The 18,874-nt window shown below is 33.4% G+C and overlaps 4 protein-coding genes across 8 annotated transcripts in view; 2 read left to right on the plus strand and 2 right to left on the minus strand.

Annotated features, from left to right (window-relative positions):
- The window catches only part of Pde1c (Phosphodiesterase 1c), a 105,414-nt gene that overhangs the window by 21,172 nt on the left and 65,368 nt on the right, over positions 1 to 18,874 (minus strand). For 2 of the 5 annotated variants that reach the window (XM_068295813.1, XM_068295810.1), the window contains exons 2-6: positions 7,992 to 8,240; positions 4,176 to 4,800; positions 3,773 to 3,886; positions 3,134 to 3,196; positions 292 to 873 (exon numbers count right to left, since the gene is read on the minus strand). In XM_068295813.1, the coding sequence (XP_068151914.1) occupies positions 292 to 873; positions 3,134 to 3,196; positions 3,773 to 3,886; positions 4,176 to 4,800; positions 7,992 to 8,240 (1,633 nt within the window). The remainder of the gene's footprint in view (positions 1 to 291; positions 874 to 3,133; positions 3,197 to 3,772; positions 3,887 to 4,175; positions 4,801 to 7,991; positions 8,241 to 18,874) is intronic. The other 3 variants (XM_068295812.1, XM_068295814.1, XM_068295815.1) reach the window with 3 other exon arrangements.
- On the minus strand, positions 11,556 to 11,993 carry LOC137581533 (serine protease inhibitor Kazal-type 1). Its single transcript, XM_068295820.1, has one exon. The coding sequence runs from the start codon at positions 11,934 to 11,936 to the stop codon at positions 11,679 to 11,681; it is 258 nt and encodes an 85-aa protein (XP_068151921.1). The 5' UTR covers positions 11,937 to 11,993; the 3' UTR covers positions 11,556 to 11,678.
- Positions 13,005 to 13,163, plus strand: LOC137581536 (uncharacterized). Its single transcript, XM_068295822.1, has one exon. It carries the CDS (start codon positions 13,005 to 13,007, stop codon positions 13,140 to 13,142), a length of 138 nt encoding a protein of 45 aa, XP_068151923.1. The 3' UTR covers positions 13,143 to 13,163.
- Positions 13,259 to 13,657, plus strand: LOC137581535 (uncharacterized). The gene has a single exon (XM_068295821.1). The coding sequence runs from the start codon at positions 13,398 to 13,400 to the stop codon at positions 13,617 to 13,619; it is 222 nt and encodes a 73-aa protein (XP_068151922.1). The 5' UTR covers positions 13,259 to 13,397; the 3' UTR covers positions 13,620 to 13,657.

An 18,874-nucleotide genomic window follows, 5' to 3' on the forward strand; every position in this document is an offset into this window, starting at 1 on the left:
GATAGAAGAGATAGGAAATATATATATATATAGATTTATTCACTCAGTTTATACGCTTAGCGCATTAAACTAGGCGAAATATTCAGTTTATCAGGAGCAGTGTTGATTAAGGCACAAAAGTAATATAAACAATAACAATATAACGATAATTTTTCAAACTTAAAGAAATGAAATCGACAAAAAATTAATAGCATATCCAAAACTATAAAGTTAGACTTAATTTTTAAGTTAAATTTTTTGTTTTTCTTTTTGGTTTTGCTATAAGTAATATCTTAATTTGAATTCAAGTACGTTTTATTTGTGGACATTGATCTCGCCCAGACAGGTGTACGCAGTCGTCTTTGTCGCTGAACGGTAACGGTCGCTTTATTACTGCAACTGCTACTGCTGGAAACACTTTGAGCCGCACTGATCAAGGAAGGAGATGGAGCAGGTTCACCGAATGTAACCGCAGGAGGAGCACTTAATTCTGTAGCAGTTGTTGTTGCTGGTTTGGATGAGGCCGAGTGCTCTTCCGTGACTGACTCAAGAGCCGTTGTTGTTCCAGTTTTGGTTGCGGCCTCACCAACATCATCATCACCTGGTATTGCCGCCGTCTGTTCTTCTTTGTCAGGGGCTGCTGCTAATGGCGGGCCAGTTGGTCCACTGTGTGTTTGTGGTGCCAGCGAAACACCTTTGGTGCGACTCTCTATACTTGTCTGATTGTCCTGCTGTCTTTCCTCCTCCTTTGGCTCCTTTTGCAAACTGCAATTACTGTTTGTATTGTTGTTATCCTGCTGCTGTGGCTGTTGTCCTGCATTACTATGACTATGCTGACTGCAGTTAAGATTCTTACAATTACCATTACAACGCTCCTTGCTAACAGTCGACTCACTGGTGGAGAGTGGCATCATGTCGGAGGCGGTGGCGAAGACGAAGGCGGTCAAGTGTTTTTCGCACAGCAGTTGGCAGTGAGTAAAAGCGAAACCGGTACAGAAGACAACATTTTTATTTTTATCACACATTTAGTTCGTTTTGGTTTTTTGTTTTTTTTTTTTCGAAATTTTTAATTTGGTTCGCAATAGAAAGAAAAAAATATATAAAAATAGAGAGAAAGAGAGAGTACATCAGTTGAAAATTGTAAGAAAAAAGATATTAGTCCCTATAAGAAAAATCAAGAAACACAAATTCGCCCGAGTTTACAACAATCCACACACAGAAAAAAAACCTGAATTATTTAAAAATTTAGCATGTTTTGTTAAAACGCAAAAAAATGAAAAGCAAGAAAATCTCAACCCCATGGAAAACCCCATGTACATATCCTCCACACACTTGATTATGTAAATCGAAGTTTCATGTCTCTTGAGTAGAATGTGAATAATTTATTTGTATATAACAGTCGGCACTAGCAAACATACATATGTACATATATATTGCACATATTCAAATGACAATGGGGAAAATTTTAATTGAAATGTGTGTGGTAAATAATTGAAAACCCATGAAAATGCAAACTGGTTTCAAAAATGTCGTTAAACTATTATCTTAGCTTCAAAAAATTCCAAAACTTATCAAACTAAACCAAAGCATATCTGGTAATCCTTATCTAAAGCTAACAAATATTCGATCTTAAGGGGTTAGATACGTTCCGAAGTGAAAAAAACGCAATATTCTTCGTAAGTAATACAATTTTGTTTAAGATTTTAATACATTAATTTGTCGTTTTTAAAAAAGACCTTTTAATTGTCAAGTTATCTTTCATTATCGAGAAAGTAAGTATTCAAAAAAGAAATAATTTCAGGAAGCTCTAAATATAGCTAATTTTCGAAGTTTTTGAAAAATTCATGTCTTTATTTTCAAGTTAGAACAATATTTTTCAGTGTGCTGTAAAATCTCCAAAAGTAAATTTTTACAAAAATTTGTACAAAAAATTGTTTCAAAAGATATAACTTTTTGAAATTCGTTAGGTATAGGTCTGAGAAAAATGGGAAATTTCAAAAATGTGTTTTGAGCTTCTAAAACCTATCTAACCCATTAAAAAATAAAAAATTTATCGGATTAAGCGAACTCACTCTACTCAAGAGAACTACAAATTAAGTTTTGAAACCTTTCTTAAGATAATATTGAAAATCTTTAATTTAAATCGTTTATTTCAACGATTCGTAGAGATCTTACAAATAAAATTACGAAACTAAATTTTCTAACACGATATTTGTTTTCTATTCTTTTTCGTATTGATAAAGATTTCAACCAATTTGCATAAAATAAAAAATATATGTTGTAAAATTGTGGTTTTTAATATTAAAATGTTGTAAGTTTCTTAAGATATTTAGTATATGTCTCGTTTTTTGTTTTTTAAATAGGCGAAGAGGCGAAAATCAGAGCAGAAGAGTTTTGATTGTAGTAAAGAGTGGAAGTTCATCTGGCGGCACAGTTGCTTAGAGCGAAGGGGGTATTGGTAAGGGGAAGAGGGGTAACAACAAAGTTAGATAGAGATACGTAGAGATTTACACCGATAATGCTGAAGTTAAGTACGTTCGAGATATAGAGAATTCTTTTAATAAATACGGTGCTTTAGTTTACTGTTTCAACAAATTGTCAATTTGCAAATAACCGTAGGGGATGGATGGGGGATTAGGTATGAGGGGGGAAGGAAACTTAAACGTTAAGACTCTTAGTACGTTAGCTATGACTAAGTCTAGAAAAAGTACGCGTTCTCTGTTTTATGAATGCATTGATGAGGGAAGTTATATGTATGTATGATGATAGATCGAAATCGATTTAGTATATAGAGAAGATTATGAATTTTTTTTTTTTTTTTTTTTTTGTAGGTAGAGCAAGGCAAAATGAAAATTAGTTATTCTCAGAAGAGAGCACTACAAATGATGAAAAAATAAATTAAAATATAAACAAAGAAAGTTATAGTAGATATATAGTTTATAGGATAGAGTAATGTGAAGTGGGTGAGTTCTTTCTTTTTTTTCGATATAATTATTGTTGAGTATAATATTATAGTAGTATAGAAGGAGAGAAATTTATTTTTTGAATAAAAAAAACGAGTTAAAAATCAACATGAGTTAACGACAATTGAAACCAAAATATAAAAAGTTGATTTTTTTTTAGTTTTTGTTTTCTCTAATTAGGAAAAACTTACTCTTCGCTCTCAACGGATGAGGACGCAATCTGCCCCAATTTTGTTTTACCTGTTGTGGGGCTTCTGTTTTTAGATATTTGTTGTACAACAACAAGAGAGATAGAGAGAGAGAGACACACACACATACAGATATATGTATATATAAGTATAAAAAAAGAAAAATTATTCAGATATATAGGGAATAAATATATCAACAAAAATTTCAAACCAATAAGAAGAAGACAGAAATGATATAATCAATTTAGAATTTGAATCCAGTATTTCGATACATAATGATATAAAAGATATATGATTTGATATAAAAAGATGAATGAATAGGTTTATGAACATCTAGTACGAAAAGCTTGCCTTGAACGAGTGCAAAGTTCCGAATTTGATTTGATTGATTTCATTATTTTTTCATTTCTTTTAATTTTGGGGAGTCTTTTTTTGTAATCTGAGACCTACTGAAAGCCTAAACCAATCATAGGATGAGCCGTTGGCGAAAGCAGAAGATCCGGTGATCAGTTCTTTTGTTTTTGCGGATATTTTGTTGGTTAGAAATCGATACTTAGAGATACTTAAGAGCCACCAATAGCTGGTGAGTAGTTTTGAAGTATAGGATATAGAAGTAAGATCATTATAGACTTAAGCACCTACCTTGATTCGTCAATGAAGACTGCTTCGAGAACACGAGCAGCATAATGCAGATTGCGTTGCATATCCTCATATGCCACGGTCTCGTAATCCATGCGGCGGAGAAGACCACGTATTCTATTTGAGAGAGAAACAAAAAAAGAAGGAAAAGTTTACTAAAAGTGACAGCAAATGGGAATCGGGCACGCCGAAGTTTCTATTTGAGTTTTGGAGTTCAGAGAAACGGACACAAATTGGAACAGAAAAGGACATTTTCATTACGTTTTTCGTTTTATAAAGTTATAATTCACAACTTGTTTTAGTAATAAACTGGAGACATGGTATAACGTTTCTTCAACTGATGAGAGTTCAAAATGGTTCATTCGAGAGAACCTCTTAAGGCTACTAACGGTAATTTTTAACTCACCTCACAGCCGCTTTGTTTAGGGCATCTGGCGTATCGACTGGTGGCAAATTTTCCGTATCCCATTGCGACGGCGTTACCGATATATTCGAGGTTGTTTCAAACGAATGAACTGAATCCGACGCATTTTCGCTACGCATTAGAGAAATTCTATTTGTATTTATTGATGATGACTGATAGTCAGCCGAATCGCGACCGCCCGCAGTCATATCGATGGCCGATGTTGACAACGCAACTTGCACATTATCGGGCGAATAATTGGTTGGATTTGGAGACGACGGTTGCATTTTCTGGCTGTAGGAGGCAGTGGCAGCGGCTGAGATGGCGGAAGTGGCTGCGTTATGTGTCCCAGGCAATTGATATTGATTGCTTGATGCAGTGCCCTCAACAGATCTCGATGACGATCCGTTTGTATTTTGTGTACGGGAATTTAAACGCTCGGCTAGTGGCTCACTCAGTGGCGTTTGGAAATAATTGATATTACCAGCTGATGATGATGCCGGTCCACTAGAAGCTGGTGATGGCGAGGTAAGTTGCTGGTGGTGTGTGCTGATTGTTGATTGTTGAGCATCGATTTGTGAGAAATTTCTGCTATTTGTGCGCCGTATAATGGTCAGTGAACCATGTCCTGCAATAGACAGAAAGAAAGTAAGATTTGTTCGATTTATATATATATACTTATTTTTATTAAGTTTGCTACGATAAAAATATTTATATACTAAGTTTGCCAACTATATTGACACTATGATTACAAAATCCTACTTTGATCTAGTCAAGCGAACAAAAAGATTGAATTTAGCTTTTAGCCAAGAACGAATCTCCAAAGAATAGTTACTTGCACAGTGGTAAAAAATTCAATGGATTTCAACGGAAAGTAAGTGTCAACTTAAAGTTAAATGAAATAATAAGAGATGTTAATGAGGTTGATTAGTCCTTATTATTGGATTTTACCCATATATTTCGATTATTTTCAGGGAAGGCAAACAGACTATAAGCTTATGGTTTAATAGTCTTTCTAATTCGATTTGAGTTAAAAATCTGATATTTATTAGGGAGCTAAGGGTAAAGTTAGCTCTTTTCGTATTAAATTTAAAACCAGTTTCCTGGAATCGAACTCTCTACTCTCGTTTCCTTAGACTGTTTCAGGCCTTGGCAACAATAACGATTCTATTACTATCTATTAATAAATAAAGATTATAATATAAATTCGGTTAGTTCAAAAAATCGCCTTTATATAGAATATTTAAGACATTATGGACGTCTAGAAACTGCTTGATAGATGGAAATAAACATTCTTTGGTGAATCACATTAAATCGAATAACTAAAGCTTGAGATGAACCGGGTTGAAATGAATCAGCTTGATTGTCAGCTTTATTTTATTCCTTTAACTATATTACAAACCCTGGGAAACTCAACTGAACAAATCTGAATTGATTTCATACGGAAGATGAATTATTGGTCCTTTTTAACGATTTACTCAGAAATAATAATATTAAATTATATAAAATTAAATTAGTCAATTATGTTAAGCGAAAAATATTTGTTCAAGGTAGTGGGCTTTACCTAATGCACAAACAAATTGAATTTAACCAATTTTTGGTAACCACTGTGCCAATTTTCTATTGCCCCTGGGCTTCAGGGCCTAAGCAAACTCTTTTGCCAAACAACAAACGAAAAAAAGGAATCAATAATTTATTCCAATCATTTAAAGCTATTGTAGCATACAATTCTTTATTTAGTCTAACCCGAGGAAAAGTGGTAGAAAAAAAATATATATTCCATATGTATTTGTATATCCTAAGTGAGTGTTTGTGTGAGTGTACGTAACTCCTTAACGAGCAACCCTCAGAAGAGTTGAGTTCCTGCCCCTTACCAAAATCGAAGAGGGATTTCGTGCTTGTCCTGTCCTTTCCTTCTTTAACTCAAGGTCTAAGCAGCCTTTGAGAGGAGAGTGTCGAAAATTGCAAAGATTTATCTGTATTTGTTAAGCGTTCAGCTTCGGAATAAGAACAACAACAGCACTAACAAACAGGAGAGGATGATGATGATGAGAATGAGGATGACGAAGAAAAAGCAGACACAAAGACTGAACTGCTTCGACTCCTGGGACAATCTAGTAAGGGACCAAATCCCTACCACCTCCACCCGACTCAATGCCACTGCCATACAACGGAACGTTAACTGCACTCCATTTATTTTGGCAGTTGCAAGTGCCTCGAGGAGCGAAAAAGGTGAAGGAGCTCAACTGACATAAAAATCGCTTTATGCTGCACTTAAATTTATGTTACACCCGAGATTCCTTTACTTAACTGCCAACAGACTACGCCTCCTCCTAACTCTAACCAAAACGTTAGACATTCCACGCCCAACATCATGGTCCCTGTCATTGTGGGTCCTTATCGTCCCAACTTTTTGGTAGAGATGAAATGTTTTATGCGTTATTTTACTGGTCGGCTTGAGTTTAATGAGTTCAACGCTAAAAATCATAGTCCTTACAATGTGACTAAAACTGCTGTACATACATATATGACAATAACCGAGCTGCCTTTTGACACCGTGAATCTACATACATTGAAATCCTGCCTAATGGCCTTAACTCGTCTTGCAGTTTTCCTACCTTTTCACACACGTAAAGCACTTAATTGCCACCCAACATCTAGCAAAAGTTGTTGGGCAAATAAATTAAATGTATACTTGTAAGACACGCCTTTGCTCAGACGTGTAATAAACTTAAAACAAATAAACTTTGAACTTAAAAACCAAAAGAGTTGGGCTAAGTGCTGCTATTTGGCTATTTGGTTTCTCTGTTGCTGCCAATAAATGTTTTGATGGATCATTTCATTGTTAGAGCTTAGCTACCAATGCATATTTGTAAAGAAAACTCATTCATGAACTATAATTTAAGCATTCTTTACAAAAGATCTTACAATTGAGCCATGTTTCTAATTGTTGATTTTTGTAACTTATGTATTAGAAAATTAGAATCTTTAAAAAATATGAAAAAAATTGTGTCAGTTTAAATGTGTCAGGGGTTATTCTTCAAAGGATGTCATTAATTATGTATAATAGCCAAGAAATTTTACATTTCTATAAGTATCGCACTGGTAAGGCCTTTAAAAATTTTACAGTTTGGTTGGATATATGATAAAAAAGATATGGGATTCAAGATTTAATATCTATAAGAAGGTGCTTAGAAAATATTAGTTAGACCATTTAACATTTGACAGATATAACTATCTTTAAGACTTGAGACAATGATATCGGGGTACACTTGATAAATTGGATGAACGTTTTCTCTTTTAAATTTCTAGAGTCTTTTAAAAAAAGTGGAATGACAATAAGAATACGACAAAATATTCCATTTTGGCTTATCTCTCGAATTTTCTTAGTAATATTTTTCATATTACAGATTTGTAAGCATGGATTTAAGCTGCTTTTTAGTTATCATGAAATTTTAAATTTAATATGATTCATTTTGTTTTCTATTTTGCTGCTTTGAACTTGCGCAAAGTTGACGGACTTCAACGAATGGTTTAATGGTTTTGTTTCAAAGAAATCTGTGGCACAGCTGGTGAATGTGCATAGGATTATGCACCAGCATCGCTGCGGTAGTCCTGTCAACTAAAAAAAAAAAAAAAAAAAAATAGGGAAATGTAAATGCAAATGAAAATGTTGCCCTTGCTAACTAGTTGTCCGGCTAACTAGTTATCCAACTACAACGAATCCTTTACTCCCTCGGCCTAATGATGAATTATGCGGAGCAAAAACAAACAAAAAATGTTCAAGCTGGGATTTGAGTTTTTGCATCTTTTACTTACTTGCCACTTGACCATTTATTGTCGCATTTGGGCCCAGGTCACAGAGTGTAGGACTCTCAGCGCTGCTGCCGGACGTTGCGAAAGAACTTGGGGCACCACCTGCTCCTGGCGTTGTGCCACCACCAATTAAATTGCTGCCACCACCACCAGATGAATTGCTAATGCCGCTGCTGCCTCCCGCTCCAGAATTGGCCTCGTCACGTTGCTGCGACTGTTGCTTGCCGGGCAGAGTCTCGGGTGTGCTGGCAACTGGAAAAACCAGAGAAAAATACATATGGAAAAATGCTTTTCACCAAAAAAAGAAAAACAAAATAGGGGATTTGAAAATAGATTGTGTATGCCAACAGGTCTCTCGATGGCAAATATAACTACCTTCACACACACACACACACATATATATATATATGCATAACATTCACCACTAAAGCCCTTTTCGTTTTTATTTTCTTTTATTTTTATATTTTTTGTTTTTGTTCTATTTTGTCAGGATTCTTGTTTTGGGGGCTTAGGCCCCCAAAGTGTTGTGTGTCTTTGCGTATGGACTTTGTTTGCTTTTCTATCTAAGGACATACTAACTTTGTTGTCGGCAAAGAGAGAGAGAGAGAGAGAGAGCAGAGACTAGCATGGACTAGCTTACAATAGTTAGTTGTTGTGGTTGTTGCCTAAACTGATAAACTTTTCTCGTTTTCTGATATGCCGTACTTTAAGATGTAAGTTTGCCAAGGACTCTTGTAATATTTATTCTTAAAGTAGAAGAAACAAAACCCATTTAAGTAAGGCATATTGCATATTTGTTTTGCGCCAAAAGTTATTTAGGTTTTCATGTGTTTAACAAGAAAAGACAAGAATTGGCAAATTGTAAAGTTTTAATCTTAAATTTCCATGCATTTTGTTGACTAAAATTTATCTTTTTGTTCGCATTTAAATTAGATTAGTTTAATGAAACTATTACATTAGTTTAAATGAGAAATTTATAACAATATGGATAGATCTAGGTCTGATATTTTTAAATTTTTGTTAGACAACTATTACATAATGGATTTTAATTTCATTTTATAGTCCATTTTTCTTTAAGTACTTCCTTCGCAAATATATCAACTATAACATTGTCCTTCATAGGTTTAAATGAGAAATTTATAACAATATGGATAGATCTAGGTCTGATATTTTTAAATTTTTGTTAGACAACTATTACATAATGGATTTTAATTTCATTTTATAGTCCATTTTTCTTTAAGTACTTCCTTCGCAAATATATCAACTATAACATTGTCCTTCATAGGTTTAAATGAGAAATTTATAACAATATGGATAGATCTAGGTCTGATATTTTTAAATTTTTGTTAGACAACTATTACATAATGGATTTTAATTTCATTTTATAGTCCATTTTTCTTTAAGTACTTCCTTCGCAAATATATCAACTATAACATTGTCCTTCATAGGTTACTCATTAAATTATAATAGTATAAAAATTTCAAAATTATTGTGATACAGTGATACACAGTGAAAGTAAAAAAAACTTCTAAAAGTTCAATCGGTCTTTATTTAATTTGAAATAGATGTTTTATGAAATTAGTTGCCAGTTTCCACAAAACTAGAAAAGTGACTGCAAATATTTTCATGCCACATCTTCAGAATGATACACAAAGTGTAGCTTTTCCTTGATTGTCTGGCTACTTAATTTTCATATTTTCAATATACGATTACTCAGAGCTAAGAAACAAGTTTCTTGTATTTCCATTTTAAAGAATACCTACGGATTTAACTTTTCTTCAAGTTTTTTCTACAACGTCTTATCGTCCCTTTGAGACAAAAAGAATATGTATGCAAAAAAAAAAAGGGAATACTTCGATAGAAATTGCTTTTTATGCGTTGAAAGCCTTTTATTAGGCCAAGCTAAGTTAGGTTCTCTTTTTCTTTTTTGTGTTTGTCTTGTTCTCAATATATTCATTTTTACTTTTATTCTTGCCAAGGCCAACAGCTGCTACCGATTTAGACCAAATAAAAAGCAAATGATGCAAATTATTACTTTTCTTCTTGATACGTAACTCATACGCCACGTCGGCCCCAGATGTAGGAGACCCAGTTCTCAGTACAAATGAAAATTGCAATGTTTAACTATTTTATCATCATTAATTACTCAGTAAAACGTGTCATGACATAAAACCAACTCCTCGTATTTGGGATTTTTACGCTTTGCTAATTATTGTTTAATATTATAATATACTTGTGCGTGTGTGTGTGTGTGTTTGTGTGTGAGGTTAGTTCTAAGTAGTGCTCATTGAACCTCTAGCTTATCATACAAATAATATATAAAAAAGGCCAACTGGCTTAGTGAAGCTTCAGTCTTGTCTAACCAGCTGAAACGTTAACACCATTACCGGCAAATTTATCACCATTATGCGTTTCCTCGCTCTGCTCGCTTTCTGTCTGTTTGCTTTATTGGCTCTGACCGGAGCCCAATCTGACGACGATGACTTCTGCCCTTGCCCCAGGAATTATGAGCCAGTATGTGGCTCGGATTCGCGGACCTATGGCAATGCCTGTGAATTGAAGTGTGCGGCCAAACGGGCCTCCCGTCAAGGACGCAGCTTATCCCTGGCCAGGAGCGGAAGTTGTTGATCAAATTTCATATTTCAATCCATTTATCAAATAAATAAAAAAGCTTTCATTGTGAATTTGAAATTGCTTTATGGCTTCTGTTGTTATTGACCCAATTGGTTTCTGGAGTTTATGTTTAAACAATTGTGTGAGTGAAACAAATTCAAACAAATCGTAAAAACACAAAAACAACAAATAAGCCTGCCTAAGAGATATACATACATATGTATACGATTTCAATTTAATGTTAACTTTTTTTCAACTTTTTATAAATATTTAAGTATAAGCAAATAAAGAAATTTAAGTAAAAACAATTTTTCGATTATTTTTTTTAATATTTGTCATAATTTTTACGGTTTTGAATCGTCAATGAGATTAACTTTTAAATCATTTTGCAATTGGAAAGGAAAATTAAAACTTTTATTGAAACATAGACATTATGTCTATGTATAAGTATTAACGACTTGTAAGTAGATAAATTTATTATAAAACGAAAGCAAAAGAGGATATTAATTTCAATTCCAATTATTTGATTTCCAGAATCGAGAGCTCAAACAAGTCATGCGATTTTGGGAGGTCTTTACTCAAATTTGTTTAACACATTTTAGAGTTGAAGAAAGTTCTCCAAAGAAAGATTGAAATTCTCTTATTAAAAGTATTTTTTTTTCTGAAATGTGTTGTAAATATTTGCAATATTTTGTCTGTGTACGAAATCGAATTACTTTGCAAACTTCCCTCCAAGCCATATCAACGTTTTGTTGGTAATACTATTCATGCCCTCTGTGGTTTCCCCTTCAGTTTGATTTACGAAGTGAAGTTCTTGGAGTGTCGGCGATAAAGGCTATCGCTATCAAGTGCAACGGCAAATGATTTTTTTGCTGATAAGCACATACACATTTCTATATATCAAACTGATGATTAATACCACACAGCCACAGATAGGCAATAAAATGATCGTCATTGTATTTATTATAAAAATATATTGTATCCGTTTATTTGCATTTAGCTATTACGTGTAGTTTTTTCTTCTTTTGTTTTTATTTGTTGATAATATTGATATTTGACTTTTTTGTTATTCTAGAACTAGCAAGAGCCAGTGCGTAGTAAATTCAGACTACGTCCTGCACGTTCAACCTCACGGCGCACACAATCGTATTCACAGCGATTGGGATATGTGATCAAATTGCTGGCACAGACGGGATCAAAGTTGCGAGGACAGGGACAGATTTTCTTGGGAATCTTGGCCACAATGTTGTCTTCGTCATTATCAGCTTGGGCAGGTGCCATGAAGAGCAGAGCCACCAGCAGGCAGAGGGCCATCAACAGATGAAGCAATTTCATTTTTCCGGAATTTCTCCAACAAAGGTTAATCCACTTGGTTTACTATGTGTTTTCATACTGAAATGTGTGTGTCGATAATTTTGAAAATTTGTATTATTTTGGAGATTGGTTTCCCTTATCTTATCGCGTTGGCGTTGAAAGCTTTTTCGATAGTTGGATTTGTGGTCGAACTACGAAATTCAAAAGCTTTTGTTGATATTGACTCTAATTAGAATTACGTATAGATTATTGCTAATATTTCTCTATACAATGGGACATTTTATTTTTATGGGTTGAAGTCTGTTTTAAGACCTTTTCCCTTTCTTGAAGTTTATCGTTTTCATTATCAGTAACAAAAGCTTTTCCTGTCACTGTCTCCCTCTTCCGCTCTCTTTTGCTAATCAAGCTTTTCTTTCTCTTTTTGTTTCTCTCTCTTATTATTTTGATCAAACGTCGAGCCTTTGATTGGCTTAACAGGTGACACAAAGGTAATTGAACAAAATTTCCCATCTCTCATAAAGCAGTCTTGTAAAGAGCTCATTTATTTTCCTTTATGAGTTCTTATGACTTTAATTAGTTAAAAGCTATCTATTTTGATATCCTGTATTTATATGGAAAAATGTAAAGGATACACCAGACATTTCCGAAAAGTCAAAGAATGAAATCGAATTCTAATGAGGAACTCAACGAAACTCAAATCAAAATGAATACCAAAAATCGTATAAATATTTAATACTGAATTAAAGTACTTACTCTATGATTGTCAAAAAAATTTAGCTAACATTCGATTCTTTATCGTGAGTGTTTTAAAGATTAAAGATTTTATTTTAAAGATTAATTTGATAAAACTTGCAATCGATGCATATCTTGACATGTCTTACGGGGTATCTGGAGGTCTATATCAGTCGAGAGCACATTCTTTTTTGTAACTCAATTTAAGCTCGCTTTCTCCCTCCTCCAACCATGCCATATATCTTTCTCTTTGTGTCACAGCCTATTCAATTTCAATTAATTTAGTTCAAATGTTCTCAAGTCTCCCTGGGGAAATCTTGGAGACTAGAAAAATTTAGTTATATATTTGACATGGCCATGCGAGGTCTCTACTTTACAATACTCCTATTAATATTCACCTTTGTGGTGGTAAAATCATTAAATTGCCAACCCTGCAAACTACTTGAAGCTCGCAAAACTCATGCAAATGAGACGATAACTAAAAAAAACAATTGAAATAATTGGGAAGAGATAGAGATACCTACACAGCGACTGTGAGAGAGAGTGAGAAATGGTCTGTTGTTGTTTTCCAAAATAATCAGCAACTTGTTGACTAATTAGCAAAACACTTACGCATACAAACAAAAATATACCCAACGTAAATCAGACTTGACTAGAAACCACAGCAAAGTCTCAGTCTGAATTGAACGTTCGGTCGACGCGCTACGTTAAAACTTTTGTGTTAACTTTAAATTCTCAGAAGGAAACAAAATGAAGTATCTCACTATAGTCTCTGTGATTGCTTTGATTATGGCCATGATTGTGTTAAGCCCTGTGGAGGGCAGCTTTTGTCCCTGCAATCTCAAAGAGAAGGGCGAGGTGTGCGGCTCCAATGGTGTTACCTATAAAAATCGCTGTGAATTCGACTGCACACAGCGGGACTACAAGAAGCTGGGCCGAAAACTGAATATACAAAAAATGGGAACATGCTGAGATAAGATTACAAAATTACAAGAACCAAAAAAGGAAAACTATACATTGTTTATATATTTATTAAAATAAATTGCTAAAAAAAAAAACAAACTTAATTCCAAGAAAAATCTTGTTGACAGTTCAATAAAGTGCGTAACATGAATATAATTTGTGATTTTAAATTGAAATTATTCTTGGAAATGAAATGGAAAATTTTGCTTAACTTTATGAGCAAAAAAGAAAAATGTATTAAATTATAAATAAATTTAAAAGAAAGTTTTTTCTAATATTATTAAAATATTGCTTAAATTGTTATTAATAAATTGCAATGGTTAACATTTCTCCAATTGTACTTATTTTCTATAATTTTTTAGTTCGAAAGTGCTAGAAAAATAAATGTTTCATAGAAAACGTTTAACGGACAACAAAAAGGACTTCTGACTGCATTCATGAGCCTCCATAGAAGCTTTATTGATATGTCGTTAAGGAGCAACTAGCTCTCTCTGTAATTGAACTTTAGAATGCTTACTAAGACATATGTAAGTCTCTTATAGACATCATAAATTTTAATTCGTTTTCCCATAAGCTAAGTGTTTTCTTATTGAATATAAGTGATAGAAAACGTTTAGAAGAGGACAAAAAGGACAAATTCTTACTCCTTAGAATCTTTATTGATATGTCGTAAAGAAGTAACAATCTCTCCCTCTAATTAAACTTTAGAATGCTTACTAAGACATAAGTTTTAATTAGTTTTAATTAGTTTTCTAAGTTTTAATTAGTTTTTCCATAATCTAGGCATATGCTGTAAATGCTTTAAATTACTATTTTCAATTTGCAATTGAGTACATATGAATGTTTTAGTTAATTAAAAATTATATAAAATTCTATAGAAACCTCTAGCTCATTTACTAATGCATTCCCTTGGCAAGTGCAATTACGTTGAATGTGTTTTAATGAAAAATAAGTTCAGAGAATACTTGATTCCTAGGTATTACTCTGCATTGAGGCGTATCGCACATTGAAATCTATTAAACAAGTCAATGTACATATGTATGTTTGTGTCTAGTTAGTCGTTTATATGTTTGTTAGCATGTGCTATATATGTATATGCAAATATTTTGCCATTCAATGCTAATTAATAGCCCCAAAACAAGATAGAGAGGTGCAGTACAAGCACGGACTACGTCAACACGTCGATTCAATCGTTTTCATTGACACAACGGATTCGATATGATTTCATTTGATTCGATTTAATTCTCGGCGAGAATTCGCCTCACGCACATCAATCAAAATTTATGCATAATTAATCGACTGACGACGCCCGTCAGGCTTTTTGTTTCGATTTGTTTTTTTTCTCTTGATTTTTAGTTGAATATATTTATATATAAAATGTATATAGATTTTCCACATTGATTGCTTGAGATTTGATTTATTAACTGCGTGTTGTTTAGCTAATTGAATTTCAATACGCGCGACAGAAATCCGTCAAATTTTGGGCAAACAAATAACAACAACACCAACAATAATAAACACACCCACCCAGCTGATACAACAACAACAACAACAACAACAACGTACATTAATAATAATAATAATAATAATCATAGTAGAGCACATTTATGAGTCAGACAGAATAGAAGAGTCAGAAGAGCGGAGAAGAGTGACTACCGTTTGCTTTATGACAGGAAGCTGTCAGCTGCACAGAATTTTATTTGAGTCGTTCTCTATACCCTTTAAAAAATGGCAAAAGTCGGCATATTCAACTTGGTCAACAAGAGAGGAGTCATCTATATACATTATCTATATTAACTATTTCTAAGCTCATTTTCATGAAACTAATTTGAACCTCCTGAGAAGGAACCTATAGACTGGTTCTACTCCTGACTCATGGCGTTGTTATTAGCCCAAATTATTAAACAACTTTTAATGAAATTTCTGTCACTATAAATTATTACCTAAAACTCTTATTAGTCAACTTAAATTTCCTTTTTTGATTGAAATTAAAAACTTGCCTTTAAAGCCAAACAGTTCAACTTTCGAAGTTCCTAAACTAACTTAATAGATGTACAAGGTATCTTCCAAGTCTATAATAAAAGATAATAAATTCCACTTTTTTTTCATTGTGGTTTCGGGCTGGGACTGTTATTAAAAAGATAATAAACTGAGCGTCGAGTTGACGATTTTATCTTGTGTTCACTACAAGGCGAAATTGTCAGTGTACGAGGGAAATTGCTTTTGCATAAAAAACTCTGAAAAAAATAAGTATAAATATGATATGAGAGCGAGCTATGCTGAAAGGGGTTTCAAATTATGCACAAGGCATGGAATTAGCAAAAATTAAAGGAAGCCTCATAGTGGAATTGCGTGGGAATCCTTTTCAAAGCAGACACCTGAAGGCAAAGAATCTTTAAAATTAAACACAACTCAAACAAAACATTTAACAATTATTTGCATTTGGGATTTAGCAATATTCAAGAAGTTGACAAAAGGTAACCAGACAAGTTTTTCAAACAATACAATTTTATGCTTTAGATAATCAATCATTTGTCGTTTAAATGCTAAATATAACATTAAAATTATGCAATTCGAATTCAATTCGTATAAAAAAACAAACAAAATAATTGTTGGCATTATGAACTCATACAAACTTCTATATCATTTACACCGAGAAAAAAATATTGAATATATAAATTAAATTTGTAATAATTTTGAATATTCCTTAAATCTGAGAATCTTCACCTGTGCCAAATAAATTGTAAAGATTGAAATGAAATTTGAAAATTTCTCTCAATGTAATGTAAATGAATTTCTAGTCTTTTACTCCATTTTTATTTAGAAAAGTTGCCTTATCATGAATTGAACTTTTATTATACCTTTTGACTAAATATAGGTAAATATAAGTATATATAATATAAAATTCTATATCTAGGTATATTAATCAGTTTGATGTCTGATCACATAAACAAAACTGTGTGTTACCCACGTAGTTCATTAGCATTGGGTTGACTGTATCGGTCCCTCCAACGATTTTTTACGTTTTTTCGGATAACAACAATCTCCACAAATGACAACCAAACAGACAACTTTTTCCGTTGTTGTTGCTGTGGTTGTTGTAATCGATTTGTGATAACAAGTATTTGATAAGCGTAAACGTATTGACAACATCAAATAGCAAAATTACCCGCCCCTAAAGCTCATCCTTCCACTTCCGCACACAAATACAAAAACACATACATATACCTCGACTTCAATGGCAATTTGTTAATGCTTTAAGGGTTCCCGTCGTCGTCTTTACACAGAAAAAAAGAAAAGCGTAGCATATGTTTAGGCGCGTGTCTTAAATTCGTAACTAATCGGAGTCAGTTTTTGCTTTTTCTTCATATTTTGCTTTTTTTCGTCGTCTCTTTTGGTGTGTGTGTTTTTTAATATGGCAAGCAAATGCTTCCACTTTTGATATGATTAAATATTTACATAATAAAAAATGTAGGCTTTCGGTATTTATTTATTCGTGTTTGGGGAGCCCAAAAACGAGAAAATTGAAAAGTGTTGGTTTTTCTCTCGTTTTCTTTCGTCGCTTTTTTTCAGCTTCTTCTTTTTTATACATATTTGGCAGGCCCTGACACACAAAAGGCTTTGGCCTCTCACTCTCTCTCGCACTGTGGCTGAGAAAACGCGGGCAGCAATTCAATCAGCGTCGCGACATGAAAGGTAAAAAACCCCAGTGTTCTGAAACTAAACTGAAACAGACAGGCAATGGAGGTATGCTTGTCGGCATGAAGGGTACAGGATGGGGACAGATGGCTAAAAGGGAAAGTTGCTTTTGTCAGACAAGCGGTCGACAGGTCGACAGATTAGCTAAGGGGCAGCTTTAACACACTCACACACTCGCATGCAACTTTTTGGCTTTAAAATTACAGTAGAAAACACACACACACACAGAGAGAGAGAGAGAGAGAGAAACCCCAGACTTTGATTACATTGAATTAGGACAAAAAAAAGAAGAAAATGTAAAAGGAATTTCAATATGGGAAACACTTCAACCACGCCCACATTGTCAAACCCTTTTCATGTTGCCTAATAGATTTCGTGGAAATTGTTTGCCAAAAATTACTTATTCCAAGACTTTTGCACATATTTGCATGGAAAATTTTCCCAATATTATGTTCCCAGTGTTTGCCAGACACATGAAAAGACAGTCAACTCTTATGCACACACATAGGTAAAACACGAACACAGGAGCGGACTAGAACAAATGAGTTATCATAAATGCTATATCCCTATATATGTATATTCATAAAATTTCAACCTAGTTAGATTCTAAAAATTTTCCACTGCTTACATACAAAGTTGGTATGTATCTACCTATTGCTGTCGGTGCTCCATGTTAAGACTCTTTGCCACCCCATAATCCTTTGCCCCTACTCAGCCCTAGTAGGTCGCAAAAATGATGCCTCAGCACGTAGATTATGCAAACATTACCTTTAGTTCTTGTTGTTGTACTTTGAAATGTTGCAAAATGTTTTAATTAAGCTGCCAGATGCCAGAACACCTAGCTGACGAGTATCTACATAATGGTTAGAAACCCAAACGGGGCTGCAGTTTGGACTGCAAAGTTTCAGTTTTTGGGGTCGCCTAGAATTTGGTCATGCAACAAAAGTTCGCGGTATTTTTTGGCCCAAAATGCAACAAAAACATAACAATGGGGCAATTTGAATTAGAAAGTTAGTCAAGACACCTGAATACTCATAGTTTCGACAGAAGAAACATATTAAATTAGTCAAGAAATTTAAAGTTTTGTTTCAATTTCAATTTAAATTCAATTTGAAATTTAGTCAAATGATTTTTGTGAAATGTATGTATGTACATTAAAAAATACATTAAATAATAATAATTTGTTTCCATCTACAGTTTTTTGAATAGTCATTATTAATGAGTTTATCAAATGAAATTCCCTTAAAAAAAAAATTATTTAAATTTGAATTAAATATTTAAAAGGTGTTCCATATTTTAAAAGGTTTTTTTAAGGGACATATTTAAGAATGAAAGATTGTGTATAAGTCTTTGTTACCTTCTATATATGCAAATGGCGTGGTAAGGATAAGAACAGGATAAAGGACATTCTTTTAGCTTTTGCAGAATGACAAACACTTTATCAGAATGTCTATTTAATTACCAAACAATTAATAGTATATTCAGCTAATTTCTATCTAAAGAAAAGAGATGAGTTTAATATTATTAGATACTAGTAATTTCTAATATTATTGTTCCTTAGTACT

The sequence above is a fragment of the Drosophila tropicalis genome, unplaced genomic scaffold, assembly GCF_018151085.1.
Source record: "Drosophila tropicalis isolate 14030-0801.00 unplaced genomic scaffold, ASM1815108v1 contig_845, whole genome shotgun sequence".
Taxonomy (NCBI): domain Eukaryota; kingdom Metazoa; phylum Arthropoda; class Insecta; order Diptera; family Drosophilidae; genus Drosophila; species Drosophila tropicalis.

What these genes read in the sequence shown, in the direction of transcription:
- LOC137581533 (XM_068295820.1), bottom strand. Translation starts at nt 11,936, where the DNA reads ATGAAATTGCTTCATCTGTTGATGGCCCTCTGCCTGCTGGTGGCTCTG.
- LOC137581536 (XM_068295822.1), top strand. Translation starts at nt 13,005, where the DNA reads ATGCGAGGTCTCTACTTTACAATACTCCTATTAATATTCACCTTTGTG.
- LOC137581535 (XM_068295821.1), top strand. Translation starts at nt 13,398, where the DNA reads ATGAAGTATCTCACTATAGTCTCTGTGATTGCTTTGATTATGGCCATG.